This window comes from Urocampus carinirostris, chromosome 7, assembly GCF_059441175.1.
Source record: "Urocampus carinirostris isolate Australia breed hairy pipefish chromosome 7, RoL_Ucar_1.0, whole genome shotgun sequence".
Taxonomy (NCBI): Eukaryota; Metazoa; Chordata; class Actinopteri; order Syngnathiformes; family Syngnathidae; genus Urocampus; species Urocampus carinirostris.
In genome coordinates this window covers 40,637,839-40,660,178 of record NC_142355.1, presented here as the reverse complement: position 1 = coordinate 40,660,178, position 22,340 = coordinate 40,637,839, and the positions used below count along the sequence as shown (strand labels likewise).

Here is a 22,340-nt window from a genome sequence, read left to right as displayed (position 1 = left end):
AGGGGATCAGAAAATATGTACTTATTTGGTTGAGTGTTATGAGTAGCGAAAGGTAGGCAGCTCGTGGGGAGTGGAGCGTGACTTTACAGGACAAAACAACTCAATCAATGTCGCATACATGAGCCCAAATTTCTAATAAGTGTTTTATATTTTGGTATTTTCATTTGTAAGAAGATTTCTGCAAAACACCTGGAGAAAAAAAAGAATAGAAAATGTACTGAACAGCACCCTAAATGGAGAGAGAGAACTTCCAAGTTGTTGAAAGCCCAGAGGCAAAGCGGTTATTTGCAAACTCTCACTATTGCACAAGCCAATAAATATGAAGGGTTCACTGCTTTTACAGTTTGGTGTACATTTTTTATTAAATGTATTATATTATGTGTTTTCAAGGAGTTTGCTGCTATGCAAGTATATACGGTAATTTGTAACTAGTTTTGGAGTAACACAGTACATTTTGATGTTAGTACTCTGTGGGGTAACTGAGTTACATTTATAATTAGGTAACTGGTAATTGTAACTTCTTACTGTTTTTCAGTGATGTGACCAACACTGTCTTTAGTTTTAGACACTAGTCGTCACAATAGAAACCTCCAAAATAAATCTGAAACATGCAAAAAAATGTCACAAGTGGATGGATTTAGCATTTTGCAATAACAAAGTTAACAGTAAAAAGCTTGTTTAATAGCAGAATATATTGACAGTACAGTACAGTGATAAAAACACTGCCATATTGCTCCTATTATACATGAATCATCCAGCCTCTCCATATCATGAGACATGAAAGTAACAATGGCGCTTGTACAATAACGATAAACACGACACACTCAGAGAGAAGCTCGAAGAGCCTTTCGAACGTCACATTGTCTTTGATGTTTTTTTCGTTTTAGATGAAGGGAGTTTTTGATGAATCATATAAGCACAAGTAAATGGAGACACAATGCACACCATGCTTCAGTAAAGATTAGTGCTCATTACAGCAGTGGTCGGCAACCACCGGGCCAAGTACTGGTACTGGGCCGTGGGTCATTTGGTACCGGGCCGCACAGAAAATATAATAAATTCCACAATTTTTTACTTTTTTTTCTGACACTGCTGCCAGGGCTTTGAGGTGGTATGTTTGAATTAAAACCAGTGTGGTTCTCACGAGCGGGTGTAGTTGCCAGTCAGACGGTGCACCTCTCACGTTGGGAACAAGGATACCCGCTAGTCGATACAGTGAAGGATAAATCAAATTAAATTTTTGCCATCATAGCCAATCAGCATGGAGAATGGTTAACTATTTCATGCTAGAAAAATTTGTAAAAAAAAAAAAAATAATAACTCGCCACAGAGCTTAAGGATGCATGGAAAACTAAGTCAAAAACACAACACAAAAACAACATAATAAACTTTTCACAGGGTTTGGTTCATTCTGTGTGTTTGTTTTTTTTTAATTACTCGGCACGCGGACCGATGTGAGGTTTTGTGTTAAACGTTGAGATAGTGTCTAGAGTGTATTGCTATTAACACGTCCGCCTCACAGTTCAGAATTCCCGGGTTCAGTTCCAACTAATGGGGTCCTTGCGTGGAGTTTTCATGTTCTACCTTCGCCTTTGGACACTTTGATATATTCCCCTAATTGCAAAAACATGGCTGGGATGGGCCTAGCACTCCAGCGACCCTTGTTAGGTTTAAAGAATGAAAGAATGTGATTTTGAGAATGTGATTTTGATATGATGCTACGATGACATCAAAAATGTTCCAAATTACTATACAATGGATTTACGCTCATTAATATTTTTTATGTTGCTTTTCTTAATAATATTATAATTGTTATTATTTTTTTAGTGATTAGTATTTTAGGGACCGTACAAAGAAGTTTAATGCTGCCCTTGGGCAAGGCTCGAAAAATGTTATCAGACAATGAACCGGTCTGTGGTACAGAAAATGTTGCAGATCACTGCATTAGAGCTTAAGAAATAAAAGGGGAAGGGATGAGCAGAAATAAACAGATCAAACAAGGATCAGGGTCTTTATACATACGTGTGTCACGCATACATGTCATGAAATGATTTATTTTGTTTTCACGTATTTCATTTACTAAGCTACCGAATGATTCTTGGGGCCGATCGGTCATCGGTGACTGTTTTGCGAAGCTTAACGCCCCGACGTATCGTAACCAACATGTCCACGCCTTCTTGGGCTCCAAGAGATGGCTCTTGGTTACAATCCACTAATGATGTGCTGGGGAAAGGAAACTGAGCCTCACCGAAGGCATGGGCACTGGCTGCCAGCTCTCCGATTTTCTCCACAAGACTGTGACGGTTGGCTGCAAGTGTCAAGTCCTCATCAGCCACTTCTTGGCTTTGCTGGTAAGAAGTCCGTTCTGCCCAAGCCGCCTCATGGAGAGAAGCTTTTTTATAGTCACCGGCATACAGATCAGCCATGTCTCCGGAATATGCCCGGTGCTGGACTGGGCTTGCGCACCCCGGCGAGTCCGGCACGGTGGGGGTTTTGACTGGCACAATCGGGGGCCGGATGGGGATGGGGCCTGACGTGGAAGGGGTGCGCCTTACCCCAGCCTTGGAAGACGGCGTCCGGCGGATCGTTGCCGTTCCGGAGGCAATGGCCCCGGTGCCGTTTGACGCCCCCTGCAGGCTCTTGCCGGCAGGTAGGCCGGCAGTGCTGGCAGGCCTCTTGGTTTGAATCATCCGGCGGTAGCTTTGCGCTATATTACTGTGGCGCGGGATGGTGGAAGACTTGTCAAACTCCGTTTGTGTCTCAGATTCCGCATCTCCATTAAGAGAGTAGCACTCGTAATCAGAGCCTAGGGGATGACATAAAACAGGAAGTAATTCCCATTCAAATTAACCACTGGGAAAAACGACATTACTATTTTTGCATGGCCTAGGATTACTGTCCATAATTGATACGTAATTGCTGCACTAATACACTTTTCATAGCGCCATGTTTAGGTGTAGTCAATGCAAATACATTTCTCTACCATGTGTTGAATTACTCATGGCACATCTGGCAAATTTAGGGGCCAAATGTGGCCCGCCACATCATTTTCTGTGCCCGGCAAATGCTGAGAGAAGCACAAGAGAAAAATGAAATGCATTGTGTAAAAAAACAACTGTCAGTTCTTAATATGTCTGCTTGATATGGCCAAAGCTAGGAACCACTCCCAAAGAACCCACTGTAGATGTTTGTGGTGACTCCCATTAATCAACCAGAGAAACCTATCTTGATGATATTACACTTAAATAAAATTCACAGGCACGCTGTTTAAGGCAACAATAGTACCTCTGTGTTTTTGCAGAACCTTAAAGAAGCTTTAGCTCCATTCTATAATTGATATGAAATGTAACGCAAAGTTCCCGAAATTCATGTATAATAAAATAAATAAAAAAAATAAAAAGCAGAAAGACTTTTAAATCTAAAACCGATCTTTTAAATTTGTGTTTGTATGCTATTTCTGTCACTTTCCAGTTTGAATGGGTTTCCCTGAGGTTAAAAAACTGTACAGGATAAGAAATTCAACGTGGCCCCTAAGCTACAATAAGTTTGTCACCCCTGTCTAGGGCTGCAACAATGAATTGATTAAAATCGATGATTAAAAGCGTTAGCACCCAATTAGTTAATCGATTCGTTGTCCGAGCGATGTATGCGTTACTCAACACGTCGCAGAGCCAATGACGCCACATGCAGCGCGAGTCGGCGAGTATAAGCTAGAGCGCCATTTTCAAAGGCTACAGTCAATTCAACTCATGAAACATGACGGGCACAGAGAAAACAGTTCAACCCAAGTCCGCAAAAGTAAGGGAGCACTCCACACTCCAAAAAACAATTGCAAGGTTTGCACCAGGATGGTGAGGCAGCTATCAAAATCAAAACATGGAGTCACTGACGAAGATAAAGGGAACTCAGTAGAAGCGTAAGTCACTACATATTTCATTTTTATTCATTGGTTATTTGCGTTTTTAAGAGCGGAAATGTAACCTTTGTCTCTGGTAGCTAGCTGATGTTAGCGTTTGCTTTTCAGCTGAATAATGTGTGAGATACTTTTTATTTCATTTAAATCTTAAGAAGTGATCAATTGTGCTTTATTTAACAACACTCAACTTTCACACAGTGGTGGTAAGATTAAGAATCAAGTTTTAATTTTCTGGCGAAGTCCGAATTAATAAGTGAGGAAACGTAACGTTAGTCTCTGGTCGCTCACTTGATGTGCTATCTGGACTTTCTCATACATTGGCAGGTGTATACCATTGATCTGTATGTATTTTTGTTTATTGGAGTTATTTGACAAACATTTGGAAATTTTCAAAAGCTCATGTCTCTTATACAACAAAGATTGCACTTTATAAAAAAAAGTATATATTTGCAAGTGTACAACCTACATTTGTATGTATTTTGTTTGTTATTTGACGAACACTGATTTTTTTTATTGCTTAATGATGTAGAATGTTCTGTTTCGTGCACTATTTTTTTATTTGTCCACAAAATTTAAATATTTAAATCCAGAAGAGTAAATTAATGTGTTTTTTTATCCGATTCATCGAATAATCGAAAAAAATCATTAAATAATCGTTAGTTGCACGAGACATGTTAATTTGTAGTCTTTTCTGAAATAAATGACGATTTATTAGTTGTTGATGTATGTTTTTTTTTTCCTTTCTTTTTTCAAACCCTACAGCATGTAATTTTACTGAAACGTCTCAAACACTGAAATATAATTATAATAAAAAAACACATGGACTGGAACTCCCATTCCTTTTTAAAGTACATGCAAGACGGTTAAATAATGTCTATGTTGTATGGATTTCTATGATTTCTGCATTTTTGGGTTGTTTTAATTTTATTAGGGATTTGTTAGGGATTTTTTGCAGCCCTTTAGACTCTGTGATTAAGGGCTATACAAATAAAAATGACTTGACTTGACCATCTTTGCATATTCAAAACAATAGGAATCAAATCCGTGTCGCAGCGGCAAGAACACCAAAACTTAACCCCTGGATCATCAGTGATATAAAAACATAAAAACAGCATTAGGTTTTATCTCATAATAACTAGTTTAAGGCCTGACACAAGAAACATATGTTAGAGAATGGAGACAACAGAAAGTCGTCCTGAAGATATAAAAAAAAGCCAAAAACATGACAAGGGAATAAAAATTTTTTTTTAGTTGTATCTGATGATGAATAGGACTTTGAAGGACATTAAATAAATACATTGCAAATCATGTGTTGGGTTTGTGTTTATAGTTTACTTTGTCAACAAATCATTTTAATCATGGCTACACATATTCAACACATTTTTTCAATTACAATGCTTAAAATACAACAGAAGAATAGAAAATAATTTATTTTGATTTTAGCATGTGAAATGTGCAACTAAACTAACTTTAGTCTTATGTTGTGAATAAAAATAATGTGATGATGAGCTAAAATCTATTGTACCCTCTACAATACTGGTGGTCCAGTAGTTAGCTTTCAGCATTTTCAATGTCACATCCAGAGTTTTTCTCATTGTATCCATCCCCAAATTCAGCAAAAATAAAGAGAATTTCATATATACCGATATTTTATAAAAAATTAGAGGCGCATGTTATACTCGAATAAATACGGTACATTTGAGACAGAAGAGTGGTTTAACCTTGTGAAGGGATGGTGTCCTCGGAACAGGAAGGAGTGTTGGTCTGAGTGCTGTAGCCGCTGGAAGACTGCAGTGAGTCTCTGCTGCTTTTCTGCTGATCCATGCTTAGGCCTCGGGTCAGTACCATTGCCAGCGTACTGGCTGCTGGTGATAGAGGCTCTCCATGCTGTACAGCAAAATATGCAAAGATAAAGCTGAAAATATATTCTGTTAAGATCCAGTGTTTTGCTGTCTTCAATTATTGATTTTTATGAAAATGTTATCGCATTACAGAAGATGTGCTCACCTTAGCAGTCATCATTCCAGGGCCGATTCTGGCCCGTTGTATATCGTCTCCTTGGATAGTAGGGTACCCCTTTGGACTGGGCGGAGCTTCCAAATCTCGTACTTTATCTAGAGACTCTTTCCTGCGATGCAAAGTGCTGACCAATGACGGCTCACACTGGCTTGATTTAGCCCAATCCTGTAGTAGCAAATTTAATAGTGAGGCAACACCAAGCACTCAGCGTCGCATTCTCACCGACAGTGAGCACTGAGACAGCAGCCGATTCAGTTTACCTCATCTTTGAGTCAAAAGATGAGAAAACTGAACCTGATGAGCAGCAGAATTGTGACTATGGGGTTAATTTAATGTGCAAGACAAGAAGCAAAGAAGCAACCTAGTCCAAGGAAAAAGAACCCAAAAGTAAAAGTGCAAATGAAAACAAACCTTCCAGCTAGAAACCTTTGATGTGGGTGAGGGTGTGTTGGATCCGGGAGAGTGGTTAAATGTGGGGGACGCAGGAAGTGTGACAGACAGAGGCCTGATGGCGCCAGTGTAAGAGAAAGCAGGGCGGAAGGTGCCGAAGGATGAGCATGAGCCGAACTGCAGGATGACACACAAGTCTGAGTCATAGTGCTCACCGTCCGCAAATAGTCCACTATGGTCCCTTCAAAGCTCGGCTAACAATGACAATGCTCTATCTGTTTGTGACTCCAATTTTTTTGACGATTCGCATGCAAAACTAACCGCAGTTGGGGAGTTGCACTCGCTGACTGACTGGCAGCTTTCTGAAGCCTCTGAGGAGGCCGAGCTTGTTGATTTCTGGGAAAGGAAGATGGAGTACAAACAATTGGGCTGGGGAATGATGAGATTTGAGTGAGTGGCACATACGTTTAGGAAACGAGAGCACAAAGGGAAAGTTAAAGAGTATGGCTTATGATTTTCAGGGTTCATTTCCCAAAAGAGGATTGACAAGTGCTGAATCTAACCCTGACTTCTGAGTTGCACAAGCCTGAGATAGAAAACACTGACTTTGGGTGCCCCAGTCGCAGATTTGAGTGAGTAATTAAAGAAGTGTACTTTCAATTTGATCACCGGTACTTAATAACAACACAAATGGAGAAAAAAGGAAGGAAGGAAAGAAGGAATGAGAGAAGGAGTCAAGCAAGGCAGGAGGGAGGGAAGTAAGAAAAGGGGGGACGAAAGGAAGGAAGGAAGGGGGAGGGATGTAAGAAGAACAAGGGATGGAAGAGAGATAGAACAGAAGGAGAGGGGTTTGGTGGAAGGGAGAGCTGGCAAAAGAAAAGGAATGAGGGCAGGTGGTAAAGGAAAAAGGATTGGAGGAAGGAAGGGAGGGAAAAAGAAAGGAAGAAAAGAACAAAGGATGAAAGGAAAGAAAGATGGAAGGAAGAAAGGAAAAGAGGGGGAGCCAGGGGGAGGGAATGAGTGAGAGTGTGATGGAGAAATGAAGGAAGGAAGGGTGGGAGGGTGGTGGGGAGGGAGGAAGGAAGGAAGGGAAACAAGAAAGGGAGGGCAGAAGGAGAGAGGTTGGGAGGGGAAGGGGAAGGAAGAAAGGAAGAAAGAATAGAGAAAGGGAATAGGGATGAAAGAGGGATGGAAGAAAAAAAAGAAAGAAAGAATAAGAAAGAAAGAAAATTAAAGAAAGAAAGAAAATTAAAGAAAGAATAAAAGAAAGAAAGAAAAACAAAAGAAAGAAAGAAAGAAAGAAAGAAAGAAAGAAAGAAAGAAAGAAAGAAAGAAAGAAAGAAAGAAAGAAAGAAAGAAAGAAAGAAAGGGAAGACCCACTAAAATTACTTTGTGGAATGGACCCGGGGCCTGATGCATGTTGCAGCAAGATGGTTATTAAAATAAAGAAAATCAAAAATCGTTTGTACTACTAAGAGAATGAATAAATGAAGCAGTCCAATACTACATAAAAGAACATCAACATTCGCTGAAATGACAGATACCTGGCTGGTGATGTCAGAGGGCATTGGAGAAGGAGGCTTGGAGTGGGTGTTGGCATCTTGGGAAACAAATCCCGAGTCGTGAGACGAGACGCTGCTGAGTCGATGGGCCCCTGCAGAGGGCATCTGGAGGAGACTGTCGACAGATCATAGAGCCTCAAAAGCGTGTGAATGTAACCATTTAAAAAACGCAATTTAACTAACAGACAGACATTTCTCTCAAATGGGAAGAGACACTGCTCACTACCCTTTCTCACCATGTGAGGTCACCAACACACTTCAATCGCTGGATACAAGAAGCTATACCAGTCACAGTGTAGTGAGAGTCGAGATATCGAAAATTAGTAATAGGCAGTTAACTCCGTAATCGCGCTTAGTCCTTTCCCCATCGTCATCTGGAGAGAGGGAAGACGACTCGTGCACCACTGCAAGAACGTAACCGCCCGAGGGAATGCTATCTCAATGGTGACCGTTAGTTCATGCATCGTTCATGCATCAGTTCAGTGTTCTTACAATAACATGATATTTTGCAAGCAAAGTGCCCTTGTGTCAGAACCAGAAGTGATGGTAGACCCAAACACGTAACGTTTCACACAAAAGTTTATTGTGTTATCGAGGAAGTCAGGTGCGAGGAAACAAACGCCAGCAATCTGGTGCTCGCTGGACAGGAGGAGCAAGCAGCTTGCGAGATCGTAGCGTGATTGGAATGCGGAAGTGAATGGATTTGTCGGGGCGGGAGATCAGAGCGTGGTCAAATGGGCAAAACGGGTCATTAGCCGGAGCGGGAGATTGGAACGTGGTCGATGGGCAAAAACGGGTCAATAGCTGGAGACGACCGGGAAATCAGGAGCAGACAAGCAGACAAGAAGGATACGGATGAAGCAAGGCAGACTGGAGCCAGAGTCAAAGTGCTTGCCTTGCGTATGCGGAGGTTCGCTGACGGACTGACAAGGAGTGACTGGAGTACTGAGTTTAAATAGGAGGGGAATCAATCAGGCAACTAGCAGCAGCTGGCGCCAAGCGGGTCACAGTTGTGAAAATGCTAAATCCTGACCACTAAAACTGCTGGTAATGAAGATGGCATGGGAGCCAACTGTGACCCACGAGCGGGCACAGGTGAGGGCAATGAGTAATCATGACATCTTGTGTATAAGTATTGTCTAGATGCAGGGTTTGTGAAGCTTTTTCATGGCCAAATACAAGCACTTTTTAGGGACTTTAAAAAAAAGGTTGCACAATACTTGAAAATTGTTTACTTGATTGAGCTTGTGATTTGTGCTAAATGGTGGGTCCTAAAGTCAGACCAGTAAAGAACCAGTGTTGTTGACGGTATGAATTCGGTGTTAAAATCTTACCTGCACATGCTGCTTTTTCTGGAGCTGACACTGCTGGGGGAGGAAGGAGGTGTTTGATAAGACCAAGTAAAGTCGGAGCCTTTTAGGTCCCGGATCACCTATGGCAACAAACACAAAAAAAGGTAAAAAAATCCGCCTGATAAATCAATGCATAGTAAGGTAAAAAAATATTTAACAGCACGTTCAATTTCACAATACAAAATGCATTCATGACAAAATAAATTGTGAATATTTATGAAGTTTTATATCGGGTCTTATATACTATGTGCGAGAATTGTGAGCGTGACTGAGTATAGTTTTGTTAGTATCAAAAATATTATCATTTGAAGCATTTTAATTATTGGAAGTATGGTTAAATAGACCCTGACCACTACAAAAACGCATTTTACCATAAAATCACAATGATCAAATTCCGATGAAGATCCCTTATCTATTATCACAACATTTGGTCATCTAGAACAATCCACTTTTACAATGAGATGAAGCGATAAAGAATATTTAAACTAGTTAATGTCAGATACCTGCTCACTGGCTGCAGGAAGCTTGTGCGGGTCTTCTGTTAACAGAGTAAGGTCCTCAACAATAGCCTGGAGGTGTGTCGTCTCCCCCAGCATGGCAATCTCAAAATTCTGCAACAGTAAACAGAATGAGCTCATATCTAACATCATCATCTACAAATGTTTCTCAACACTAGATCTGCAACTAACGAATATATTAATAGTCTTTTAGTGAAGACCATTAAAATGATTAGTTGAATAATCGGACAATTGTTTGTTTCTTAAATTTAGCATGAAGTTATTTGTTCAGGTGGCATTAACACAGGTGGACTTCAAGAATGTCTCCAGCTTTGGCCGCTCACTCTATACCTGAAAACAGATAACCGTAAATTCCGGACTATAAGCCGCTACTCTTTCCCCAAACTTTCAACCCTGCGGCTTGTTCAATGATGCGGCCAATTTATGTAAGTTTTCCAACGGCCGCCAGCGGCGCTCGAGTATAAAAGGTAAGATTTATATTTATTTATTGGAATATATGCGCCAAGGAAGACTGCAACTTCTTGGCTTGACTAGCGGCGAGAACTCTTTCACTAAAACTGGCCGCCCGCGAAAGGCAACTTTTTCGCAAGTCTGCCAGTGGATCCTGACAGCGTGGGGCAGCATCAAAAAATCCACCATCACCAACGGGTTCCGAAAAGCCGTGACAGAGGAGGGCACACCAGCGACAGTGACAGCGCGAGTGAGGCTGCGGGAGCGTGGGACGACGTCTATATGACACTGTTTCTTTCCAACACTGAGGAAGACGACTTTGATGGCTTCAGTTGTAAGGAGGAAGATGAGGACGGTTTACTGTGATTTTTACAAGTACGGTATGTTTTGTTAACAGACCCGTTTACTGTGTTGCGAGCGTGTTGCGAGCGTGTTGCTACCTGTCACAGGCACCGTTTGGGATGAAAGTTCTATTATTATTATTAAAGCTTTGAAAACTCTCTCGGTGTACCGCCTTTTTTTGTAAATATGTGTAACCATGTATAATATGTATTTGCAACTGTCTATTTTTGTAATGTATTTGTTTGTATTTATTTTGGACACTTATTCTGATATGTTTTGGACGAGCGAATTAAAAAGAAGGGGCGTAACAAACGCGGGCTGACGGGAAGTGGGGACCGGTAAAGGTGAGTGTTTGTGGACACGGCGGACAACAGTGGATATATATTTTTCCCACCCTTACCTTTGAAAATATATACTTTTTTCTTACTTATTTACTTTCAACGGGACCCGGACTCTGCCGGTCTGCATCAAACCTCAAGTACCGGTATCATTTTACGTTCATTTAGCCGGCTGTAATTTTTGGACTGTGTACTTTAATGAGGGAGATTCAGTTACAATCGCGAGACTTAAAATCGGGTCTGGGTTAATTTTGTGTTACATTTTTTTAATCTGGGCGCATGCGGCTTATATACAGGTGCAGCTTGTGTAAGTACAAAATCGGCTTTCCTCTTGAAATGTGGTGTGTGCGGCTTATAATCAGGCGCGTTCTATAGTACGGAATTTACGGTAAATAAGTACATTTGTTGATTTCTTTGTTTCTGTCATCTTTATCTTTGTCTCCATCATTTATCAATACCAATAAGAAACTGCAACGTCTAGACAATCATTGGTTCTAAGCCCAGTGAATCTCACAAGAGTGGTTTTGGCTTCCGTTCGAACCTTCCTTTTTCGGGCTCCAGGCTGACATTGTAAAGTAGGCCTGCAACTAACAAATATTTTAATAGTTGACTGGGCAGCGAATGTTGAAACAATTTGTCGATTAATTGGATAAAAAAGAAATTCATACATTCAGTATGAGGTTGATTTATGTATGTGGCAAATGATAACACAAGAAAATTGGGTCCAATGATAAAATACATCTTTTATTAAACATGCTGTGGATCAGTAGAGGCTTAAGTCCATAAATAAACCTCTGTCCATTTTTAGAAACAGACAAATTATTGATAAATTGAAATAGGGTAAACATTTTTATCCCTGTAGTGCAGTGGTTAGCACATTTGCCTGACACGCGAATGGTCCCGTGTTCGGGACCGGTTGGAGACACATGTTGGCCTGGAGAGGGATGGGTCGATCAGTCAATCAATGATTGTGCACACTGGTGCTTAAAAATGATTCATGAGTGGTGTTACGCACATTTATTTTGGGGTCTAATTTGATTTAAATACACAGTTTCTAACTGCGTTTGACAAACCAATGTGTTAATCATCATTCGAATTGTTTACTACTGGCTAGACAAATTTGGAGACAAAAAAGGTGATCTCTGTTTTTCAAAACAGGACCTGTTCAAAAAGCCTGCTACTGGCCAAAAGGGATTTTAATCAAATGGTCAGAGGTCATATTGGAAATCATTTCACGAGTGTTTTTTTGTAAGCAGAAATTATGTGGCAAAACGAACGGATTACAACAGGGTACGTCTAATGATGCAAACATGCGTTTAGGCAGAATTTTTTTTTTTTTAATCGTGTGTTTTGGAGTAAATTTTTTACACGGTTGGATTCACTAGACCGTTTTGGATGTAACAACTCCATGTTTGTAGATAAACATCTCAATCATCCCGTTACCAGGCGATTTATTGGTGAGCTATCCGGGCTTTTATAGTCTTTTGCGTATCTTGTTTACGACTAATTATGTTTCCGTGATGAGTATATTTTGAGATGGATGCACATCTTGAATAACAAGCTTTCTAAAAACATGCGGCTGACGTATTTTAGTGACTGGTGACATCGTACAGACACGAATTTGTTTATCAACAGTTAAGGGGGTAAAATGTTCATGCATCACCCAGGTACTGCCATGATACCCAAGAATTGCTTTGCAAACTTTGCAAGTAGTCGTTTTATTTGCTGTATCCAGGCTAAAATGCTCCCAAACTTTAGAAGTACGTGTGCTTGATGTTGACGCAGTCATTTCTGTATCTTAATGCTCAAGACAGGGACGCTATTGCACATGAGCAACTCTTAGCAGAGATTATAATGGTGACAATAGTTTGAACCGGAATTCATTGTCGACTATGACTATTATCGATTTTTGTCAACAACGTCGACTAAACATTGCAGCCCTACTCACCACAACAGGCTGCAGCAAGTTAATGAAGGAACAGTAGCGCCCTCTATCTTCCAGCAGCGCTCTGCGCACGGCCTGTTTCTCCGTCTCCTCCATGAGCAAGTACAGGTCGCTGACGTCCTGCATAGCGCTGTCCAGCTGTGGCCGCAGGTTCCCTCGCCCTGAGGAAAGCGCAGACACAGAGGAAGGGAGGAAGGTTGGAGAGAAGTGGGGATAGAACATGATGAGATGACACAAAAGAGGGGCAAGAGGTAATCAAAAATAAAAAGGATTGGGAAACATGACAGGTTTATGTATATAATTGGTAAATGCACATGGAAAAGATGGTAATGGGAGGACAAAAAGCCATGTCTGAGATAACGACTTGAAGCGCAGCTATCGACGATTACGCAAAATTATTCAACTGAATTCCATTAGGGAACCACTAATCAAGGGCAGCGTACATTCTACGCTGACACTTTAATGAAAGGCGCACTCAACGACGAATGACAACTGTTTGACCTAAAACAGACATTTGAACTCAAAGGTTGCTTCAAAATACTTTGCATACTTTGTGAGTAAACATCTTCTATATACTAATTATAAAGGTTGATTTCAATACAATTTTAGCTGACCTGCACTGGTTTCCTGTCAGTTTAAGACATGATTTAAAAGTTTAATTTGACTCGCCCCTCTTGGATTTCTGATTTGATTGCGCCCCATGTTCTTGCTTGGAGCCTAAACTCTAAAAATGCTGGTCTACTAGTGATTCCAAGAACCATGAAGAAATCTGTATGTTCGAGATTGTTCTCCATTCGGGACATGGTGCAATGGAATGCTCTGCCCTTTGAGATACGTTTTCCAAGCTCAGAGGAAATCTTGTAAGCTAGACTAGAAACACAATTAAAGTTTAGGAATTATGTTCACCGCATACTTCGGTTTTGTTGTCCTTGAGAGAGACGGACAATCCTGGATATGTTCTGAGCCATCACACCGGCACCTGGACCTAATGCATGCCAGGTGGTTGGCAACATGGTCCTTGAGAGACACATGTTCTACATGTTTTAGGATATTTCTTTTCTTCAACTCAGGTGATTCCAATCAGCTTAAACATGCAGGACATGCTGCCCTCAGGGACAGGGTTTACCTCATCTGATCTAGAAAATGGTCTGGATCTTGAGACAGGAAGCTGTCAACTGGACTTTTTGCATGATCTCTGGTATGATCTAAATTAGATTTTTATATTGACTGTGTATCTTCTGTTAATACCCTTGCAACATCCAATTCAGCCTGGTCAACCTGTTTTCTCATGCTGAGGTATTTTGAGTTATTCCTTGCCATCATTTAGGTTCAGGTCAGGGGATGTTGTAATGGTGGCCCGTGTAGCTCTTTGTGACTTTTTCCGATTAGGGGCAATATAAATAATTGTGACCTAACTTAACTTTCGTTCAAATCTATTGCCCACATTTTTTTAATCTCCCTTAAAACAGGTTTTGCAAGAAGCATTAAAAACCATCCATATTTGGGGTCCAAAGGGACTGACAGATATTTAGGTCAAAACAACCAAAAAGAAATGTTTTCGGCGGGTCATCTCTTTGTGCAGGTACCCATTATTGAAGTATGTTCTTCTGAGATTGACACAACTAATATTGTCAATTGTCATATGCTGTTACCAAACACAATATTGCTCGGATTCAATGTGTTTTCTCATAGGAATAATACAAAATCAGATCATCTAACCTTTATTTCCTGAACCCTAGTGACAAATGCATGCACATTGAATGGATGAATGTGCAGGATGTGTTATTTCATACTTCTGCTGACTGATTAGATTAATTATATGTGTTGAGTCTGGACACAGGAGTTCATGACATATTTCAACGTAAATCCTGGTAAGAATGTGAACATTCAGCTTTATTTTATGCTAACGTTTATTTATGCTAATGTATCCAACAACTTTAGGGGGAGTCACTGACAACCTGGTGCGCTGGAATGTAAAACATCGAATATATTGTGATTTTATTGCATTACAGAGCAAAGAGACCCTTGCCACAGGAGTTCATGGCAAATCCCAACTAAATTCTGTTAAGAATGTAAACTATCAGCTTCATTTTTTGCTAATGCTTATGCTATTCGACATCCTCAGGTGGAGTCACTGACAACCAAGTGCGCTGGAGTGTAAAATATAGGAATGTTGTGACTTTATTGCATTACAGAGTGCTTTGCCAACATTCGAACAAGCGATCAATAAAACAATGAAGTCGATTTACGCTGTTTGATGGTTTCATTTTAGCCATTGAGACTATATTATAAGGGCTTTATTGGAATTCCAAGGTGTTAGAACTGCCTGATTGTAAATATGCTGGCGCATTGTCTATCGAGCTGCGTAAATGGAAGTGCTCAATTTATTTTTCCATGGCTATTGGCTACTGTTTAATAAATAACAATAACCAAGAAAGGGCAGCAAAGGAAATCCCTCAATAAAGCCCAGTCTCGCCCAAAGTCAGTAGGATATGCTTCACCCCATTCAAGTGAAGATAAGCACTACAGAGAAGGGATGGATGAATTCAACATCCTCACTTTCCCAACACACACTGTGAAAAAATATAGTAAAATAAGAAAAGTAAAAAGTACTAAATTGTCAGAAAATCTTGCTAATTTAAAAAAGATGATACAACATTTTTATTGACATTTATAACTTTAAACCTAAGGATACTTTTTTTCGGATATTTTGACTTTAATTTATGACTAAATTTGTTCTTCAAAAAAGGCCAATTAGTTTCTTAGAGCATTTCATAGAAAAAATCTTGAGTGTTGTCAGAAAAAACGTACCGGACATGAAGATGTGTCTATGGCACTGAATGAGTTGACCTTTTTTTCATCATTTGATAAAAAGGACGATTAAAAATAAAACATTAAATCAACAAAACAATCAGTTAATAGACAGCCTCAAACTAAGCATTATAAATGGCAAACGTTGTTGAATATGTACGACCATGATTATAAAATTCACAATGTATTTAAATAATGTCCTCTAAATTCTGATTCGTCATCAGAATCACCAAAGAGTTGTTTCCCTCGTCCTTCTTTTTGGCATTTATTCATATCTTTCAGCGGAACATTCTGTTTTTTTTTTCTCGATTCTCTAACATTTGTCTCTGGTACCTTGAGTAAAAATCCAGTGATAATTGGATGAAAATGAATGCATATTCGCATGCCATCTTCATCACCGGTGGTTTTAGTGGTCAGGATTTAGCATTTTCACAACTGTGACCCAAGTTTGATACCTGTTGATCCAATGTTTTGCGATTGTGGTTAACAGTATTCTTCGACTATTCAATAATAGCACTCATACAGTAATAGAGTATACTACCATAAAACCTAATGTATAACGTGCACTTAAACCTTGAGTTATTTTCTAGGTTAAAAAAAGTTTTTAATACGCGAATGAATACAGTAATTTGCATTTGTTCAATTAACAGAAGATTTTGTAGATTTAAAATGTCATTTTTCCATATCCTTTGTTTACAATAATGAAAATGAAGGTTAATTGAATGTTTCTTTTAATTCTAAAAAGAAATTGTAATAGAGAGTAGAGTTACAAAAAATTGCCATGAATGAGAAAGTATTAGGGAAATAATAATAATGAAAATAATACGTTTACTTACATTGAATTATTATATCAAATGATGGCATATTATTTATGAATGATTTGTATCTCATTGATTGTATTAGTTTACATGAAATCACCAAAAAAGACTTAAAAATGACCCAACATATCTGTCAATAAAACAAGATTGTTTTTAGTGTCTGACCTGAAGCATGTCAACATCTGCATTTACCAGCTGGCAGAGATGGGAAGTTGTGTCGTGGCCGTCATAGACTTTCTGGACTAGTTTACAGGCTAGGGGCGTCGTTGCTGTCATGCACTTTCCGGATATTTTCAACATCTTACCTAGTGTTTACTATTCTGTGTACAGTAATGCTAATTGTGATTCACTCTGGTCAATCCTGGAAGGGGGGTTACCACATGTGAGGTCATTTCTCTCTCTCTTTTTACCTCACACTGAGGTTTTTGAGTTGTTCCTTGCCCGCATGCTGGTTTAAGATCAGGTAATTGTGCAATTGTGTAATTGTAATCCTGCGCAGTCCTTTGAGACATTTTTGTGAATAAGGGCTGTATAAATAAATGTGACTTGACTTGACTTGAGTGTGTAGGCAATGTCGTGTTTAGTATCAGTATCATCCATCCAATATTTTTCACGCTGGCAGTAATGTGTTATTATGGCTGTGATGCATTCATAAACCACATGTATCGTTTAGAAGATAAGAAGACGTACCAAGAAGCTCTAAAGGTGGCAATAAAGTCAAACAAAAAAAATAAAGATGGATTGGAAGTATGTGGAAAGTGAGGAAGGAGGAGGAGAGAAAAACAGGCAATGTTAGCAGCATAAAATAAATGCAAATCGGACCAAATATGTACTAGGAATTGGTTAATGTGCAATCATTAAGAGAAAGAGCATTATTTTTTTTACAAATCATCGTACTAACAAAACCTGAACGCAGGCTTGAAAAAACATCAATTGTAACACCGCTGACGACCGCAAGATAGCGCCAATTCCGACTAAATTCACAAGCAGGGGCCAGAATCAAACGCAGCAGCAGGGAGTCTCACCTTTTCTGGCCTTTTTCTGCAGTTTGATGGTATCTAATGACTTTCGTTTGATTTCTTGGCGGGACCGCTTGTATTCTGTTGACCAGGAAGGGCACATACAAATATCAATTAACCCCACGAATAATTGACAGACTTTTGATCAATTTTGCATCCGCACATTCACCTTTGGCATGGTCCTTATCCAGTAGATTGGCTGTCTTCTTCCATTCCTCTATTCTGTCCTGAAGTGGCGTGACCAGGCCTTCCATTAGAGCACTATGGCGATAAGATGACACTCAGAAATTGAAGGACATGTTGTAAATTGTTTTATCTGTCTTGCAGAAAACACTCAGGGAAAGATCAAGGACAAATGAATTGGAATAGAACCTGAGAGCACTATGTTAATCCCCCTCCTTCCTCCTTCAAGGTGGAGGGAGACGAAGAGTCAAAGGACACATACTTGGTAAAGTGGCGTAATTTGGCCTCGATGCTACGGTGTCGCATGCACATCCTTGTCAGAGCAGAGCCGATATCCCTGGTAGCCCCTTAAAAAAACGGACAAGTAAATCAGTTTGACTTAAGACATAAAAAGAGTATGCATATTAAATGTTTTATTCGGACATACTTTCACATTGGCAATGTTAAATCATTTGCTGCCATAGGTGGCTATATACATCAAACATCCATTATAGCTAAGATGCTAAGATGTTAAAGATACATTTGAGCTTGGCTGTTATACCAGTAGGCAGCTTAAAAGATCAAAGATCCATTGTACCTAGCTGCATTAGAAGGCTAGAGACATCAAAGATCCATTTTAGCTAGGCTGCCATGGACAGCTGTAAATGTCAAAACTTTATTATTGCCAAGATGCCATTGAAGGTCAAAATTGTCAAAGATACATTTGAGCTAGGCTGTGATAGACATCTTTAACCATCAAAGATCCAATTTAGCAAGCTGCAACGGAAAGTTATTATCTATCTATCTACCCTTGTCATATCCCTCGAGAGGGGTGAACGACAGCAAGACAAACACATACAACAACAAAGAAAATTTTTAAAAAAGGAAAACTACTATCCTTTTAAAACACCGCTACACTCATTCCTATACACCAACAAGAGCTCTAGCTTCCACTATATTTAGACCTCTTTCCTGCAGCGCACTCATAACACCATCCATCCACGTCAATCGTGGCCTTCCTATTGGTCTCCTTCCATTTACTTCTGCTCAGTAGATCCTCTTCAACATTCGTTTCTCATCCATCCAAACCAACCGAGTACTCTCTTATACACACGCTTGCTCAGTTCCACTACTACTCCAGTTCTGTCTCTAACAATTTCATTTCTCAATCTATCCAATCTTGTCACTCCTAACATACTCCTCAAACACTTCATCTCAGAAAATTATTATTTCCTTCCCAAATCTGCATTCAGGCTCCAAGTCTCTGCACATACAACACAGTCGGCACAATCACATACTCATACAGTCCCCTCTTAACATCCATACTCAACAGAAAGTTACAGACATCAAAGCTCCATTTTAGCTAGGCTTACCATGGGGGGCTATAGACATCAAAGTTATTTGATACCTAGGATGCCATTGACAGTTAGAGACATCAAAGAAACATTCTAGCTACAGCCAGCTTTAGAGGTTAAAAATCAACTTAAGATAGACGTCAAAGATCCTTTTAAGCTACAATGCCATTGACAGTTGTATACATGGAAGAGACATTCTAGGTAGGCAGTCGTGGACAGCATGGGGTCAAAGATAAATTTTAGTGAGCGGCAATAGATGGCTAGATACATAGAAGATGGATTTTATCATGGTTTCCATGGATGGCTATATGATAGCAAAGAATGAGATTTTTAAAAAAGGATGTTCCACAAAACTTTGGACTTTTCATTTTCTGTAACACTTCAAGTTTGCCAATATAATTTTTTAAATGTGCAGCATCCATCAGTTTCTGATTGAATTTTGTCTGCCATAAAATGTGGATGGCAATGATGTCAGACTGATCTTTTTCTCTTGACAAATGCTGAAGACAATATGGGATATAACAAACCCATTTCAAAAAAACATAATATAAATATGAGCCAGGGCTGTTTCGTCATTCGCATTGGGGTTTTCCCCTGCAGCCGCAGATGCAACAATTGTAAAACCAGAGACCATAAATGTCCCGTTTATGTGGTAAAAGCAAATATGACATTGAGGGCAGAGTAAAGACTTCCTGATAAAATATACATTGTGTCTTGATGTGCTAAGACTGCAGATGTGACCTGCCCCACCCTCATTTGTAAATGACAGCTTGTGGGAATTTCTTACTGAACTGCTGAAGTGTAATTAAATGGAGACTTAAGCCGTAAAGCCCAGACAGGACCAGCGTCTCATTGAAGGTCTGCAAGTGAGTGGAGCATGTGGCACAGCCACCCTCTTGTAATCTGGGCCACACATTACTAATTGTGGGGTCCCTCGCCACCATTGGTAGGACTAGCACATTCTCGGGAACGCGATCACATTTTTTTTTGGGTGTACCAAGATCTGTAACACTTTATTAATAACGTTTTGTAACTTTACAGTAGTTACTACTTGGGGTGTATGGCTGATACAGTATCAACAAATCAACAAATGGGAAAAACATTAGCACAGAATTTACAGTAAAAGTTTCCTTTCCATTTTTATCTTTTTATTTGTAAAATTGCTTTTGCAATCCACCATCCAAAATTGCCTGTCCTGTGCTGCTGACTTCAAGATAAAAAGTAAAAAGGGAGCTGAAGAAACAAGCAACCTGGAAGCAGCAAGAGTTTGGTGAAGTTAAAAATGTCAGACGATGGAGAAAAGACATACATCACTGGAAATTACACCTAAGGCCAAAGTGAGAGTAGTGTATATAAACATGGACAGTACAAATGGAGAAGGAGATTTTTGAGTGGTTTGAAGTCATCAAACAAGGAGTGTCTAGGTTAAGTGTTCGTTTGCAAGGTCTCAACATTGCACAAGCCAAGAAATTTGAAGGGTTCATGGCTTCCACAGGTTGGTGTACATTTAACTTTCTGATGTAGCTATGTTAAAATTATTCAACGGGGTCAGATTCTGTGTGAGTAATATGGTGATTTATAACTAGATAATGGTTACTTTCAGAGTAACACACTACTTTTACTTTTGAAATGAAGTAACTAGTAACTGTATCTGATTAGTTTTTACAGTAACTGCCAAACACTGTTCTCAACACATGCAGACATGCTTGTTCATGGCTCTGCATGGACTGATGGGTCACTCAAACAACCCCTCCCCAATCTGTCCTCGAGTTCTTGGGCATATATATCCCGGAGGAAATAGGAGGGAACATAAAGGGATATCCCTCTATTCTTCCTTGGTTGTTCTGCCTTTCCGGTTCTCTTTGTTTCCTAAACACCATTCATGTAGGGTGGAGGGACAGAAACTGACTGTGCACAACGCTGCAGAATTATGTGGCTTGTGCTTAACAGAGTGTCATGCTCTTTCCTGGTGTTACTACAAAACAAGAATGATGATTTCAAAGATGCTTCAGATTACTGGACTTTGAAATGTCCTGGCGCTGCACAAGGCATGAAATATGAATATGTGTTTGTAGAAAAAAATGTCGTTCCTTGCAGTGAAATTCTTAATTTTTTTATGGAGGGACACAACACATTTATTTGTGTACTTACGACCATTCAACGAAAAAAAAAATCCGGTATGTCCACAAATATCCGGACATTATGTAAATCAGACTTTGTATTGAGTGCACCTTTTTCCGGGTAGAGGACAATACCGTAGTGCTTCTTTTCCGCTGTGTGGCGCTGTGAGAGGTCACCCAGTATCCACCCCGAAGAATAAAATCCGGCTTCTTCTGTGTAAACATACCATGTATACTGTACTGTATCTCCAGCACGGTAAGAACTTTGAAATTTTTATCTTTTAATATCATGTGCATCCATTCAATATAGTGGTGTAAAGTGTAAAGAAGAGGCGAGTCGTTTCTTTTGAAATGAAAGTGGAATAAGAAAGATTGAAGCAGTTAAGAAAATGGTTTAATCGCTTTTTTTCACCCACTTTCTACCCCGGAGGAGGAATTAGCCTAATTCTTGAAGCCCATCTACCACAAGTAAGTTAAACTTCACTTTATTTATCTTTATAGAGCATATTATTTTATTAAATGTTTATTTTTTTAGTACAAAACAGTACAGGTTACTTCTACAAGCCCCAAACATACTTATATAAACATCAAACATACATAGTATAGCATTGAAAGCTTACGAACAAATTAAACTTACGAACGATCTCGTCAGTATAATAGACCTTTTTTAAGTATATTACACTATTTGCATGGTGATTAATCAGTTCAAGATATCGCTGACCAAAATCGCAAAACTTTGAATGCAACCACATCTCTAAAACGACAAGAAACCTACGGTCTATTTTTAGTAACAATATCCAAATCACTTGCATTGACGTTCTAGAATAATTACAATAATTATTGATGGCTGGTGCCCAAAAATGAGGTGACTCTTCATTTCTGCACAGAATGCTTGGCGCTAAACCTTTTCTTCTGGAGAGTTGAAAAATGTTTGGGAAAATGTGATGCCGTCTAATCACAATGCGGGGGGGCGGGACAAACACCACAACAATCGAATGAGAGTGCGCGATTTAGCACCGGGGAGGGGCTGACGGACCAAGATTACAGTGGAACCTCGGTTTTCGAACGCCTCTCAGTTCGAACAAATCGGAGTCCGACCAAAATTTTCGAGAAACTCCTGCTCCGCTGTTCGGTCAAAAAATCGAACGCCGGTAATGCATGAGTGCGTACGCTAAGGTGCGATGCTGAGCGGCGTTTGGGTGTAGATCGCTCTTTTCGTGACC

The 22,340-nt window shown here is 39.7% G+C and overlaps 1 protein-coding gene across 4 annotated transcripts in view; it reads right to left on the bottom strand.

Moving 5' to 3' along the window:
* Positions 1 to 659: 659 nt before the first annotated feature.
* Positions 660 to 22,340, bottom strand: part of mtss1la (MTSS I-BAR domain containing 2a) — a 59,708-nt gene continuing 38,027 nt past the window's right edge. For 2 of the 4 annotated variants that reach the window (XM_088340971.1, XM_088340970.1), the window contains 12 exons: positions 17,926 to 18,010; positions 17,650 to 17,741; positions 17,487 to 17,561; positions 12,836 to 12,993; positions 9,743 to 9,850; positions 9,222 to 9,319; positions 7,870 to 8,002; positions 6,647 to 6,721; positions 6,347 to 6,502; positions 5,924 to 6,100; positions 5,638 to 5,803; positions 660 to 2,806 (listed from right to left, as the gene is read on the bottom strand). In XM_088340971.1, the coding sequence (XP_088197097.1) occupies positions 2,085 to 2,806; positions 5,638 to 5,803; positions 5,924 to 6,100; positions 6,347 to 6,502; positions 6,647 to 6,721; positions 7,870 to 8,002; positions 9,222 to 9,319; positions 9,743 to 9,850; positions 12,836 to 12,993; positions 17,487 to 17,561; positions 17,650 to 17,741; positions 17,926 to 18,010 (2,045 nt within the window). In that variant the 3' untranslated portion in view covers positions 660 to 2,084. The remainder of the gene's footprint in view (positions 2,807 to 5,637; positions 5,804 to 5,923; positions 6,101 to 6,346; positions 6,503 to 6,646; positions 6,722 to 7,869; positions 8,003 to 9,221; positions 9,320 to 9,742; positions 9,851 to 12,835; positions 12,994 to 17,486; positions 17,562 to 17,649; positions 17,742 to 17,925; positions 18,011 to 22,340) is intronic. The other 2 variants (XM_088340972.1, XM_088340973.1) reach the window with 2 other exon arrangements.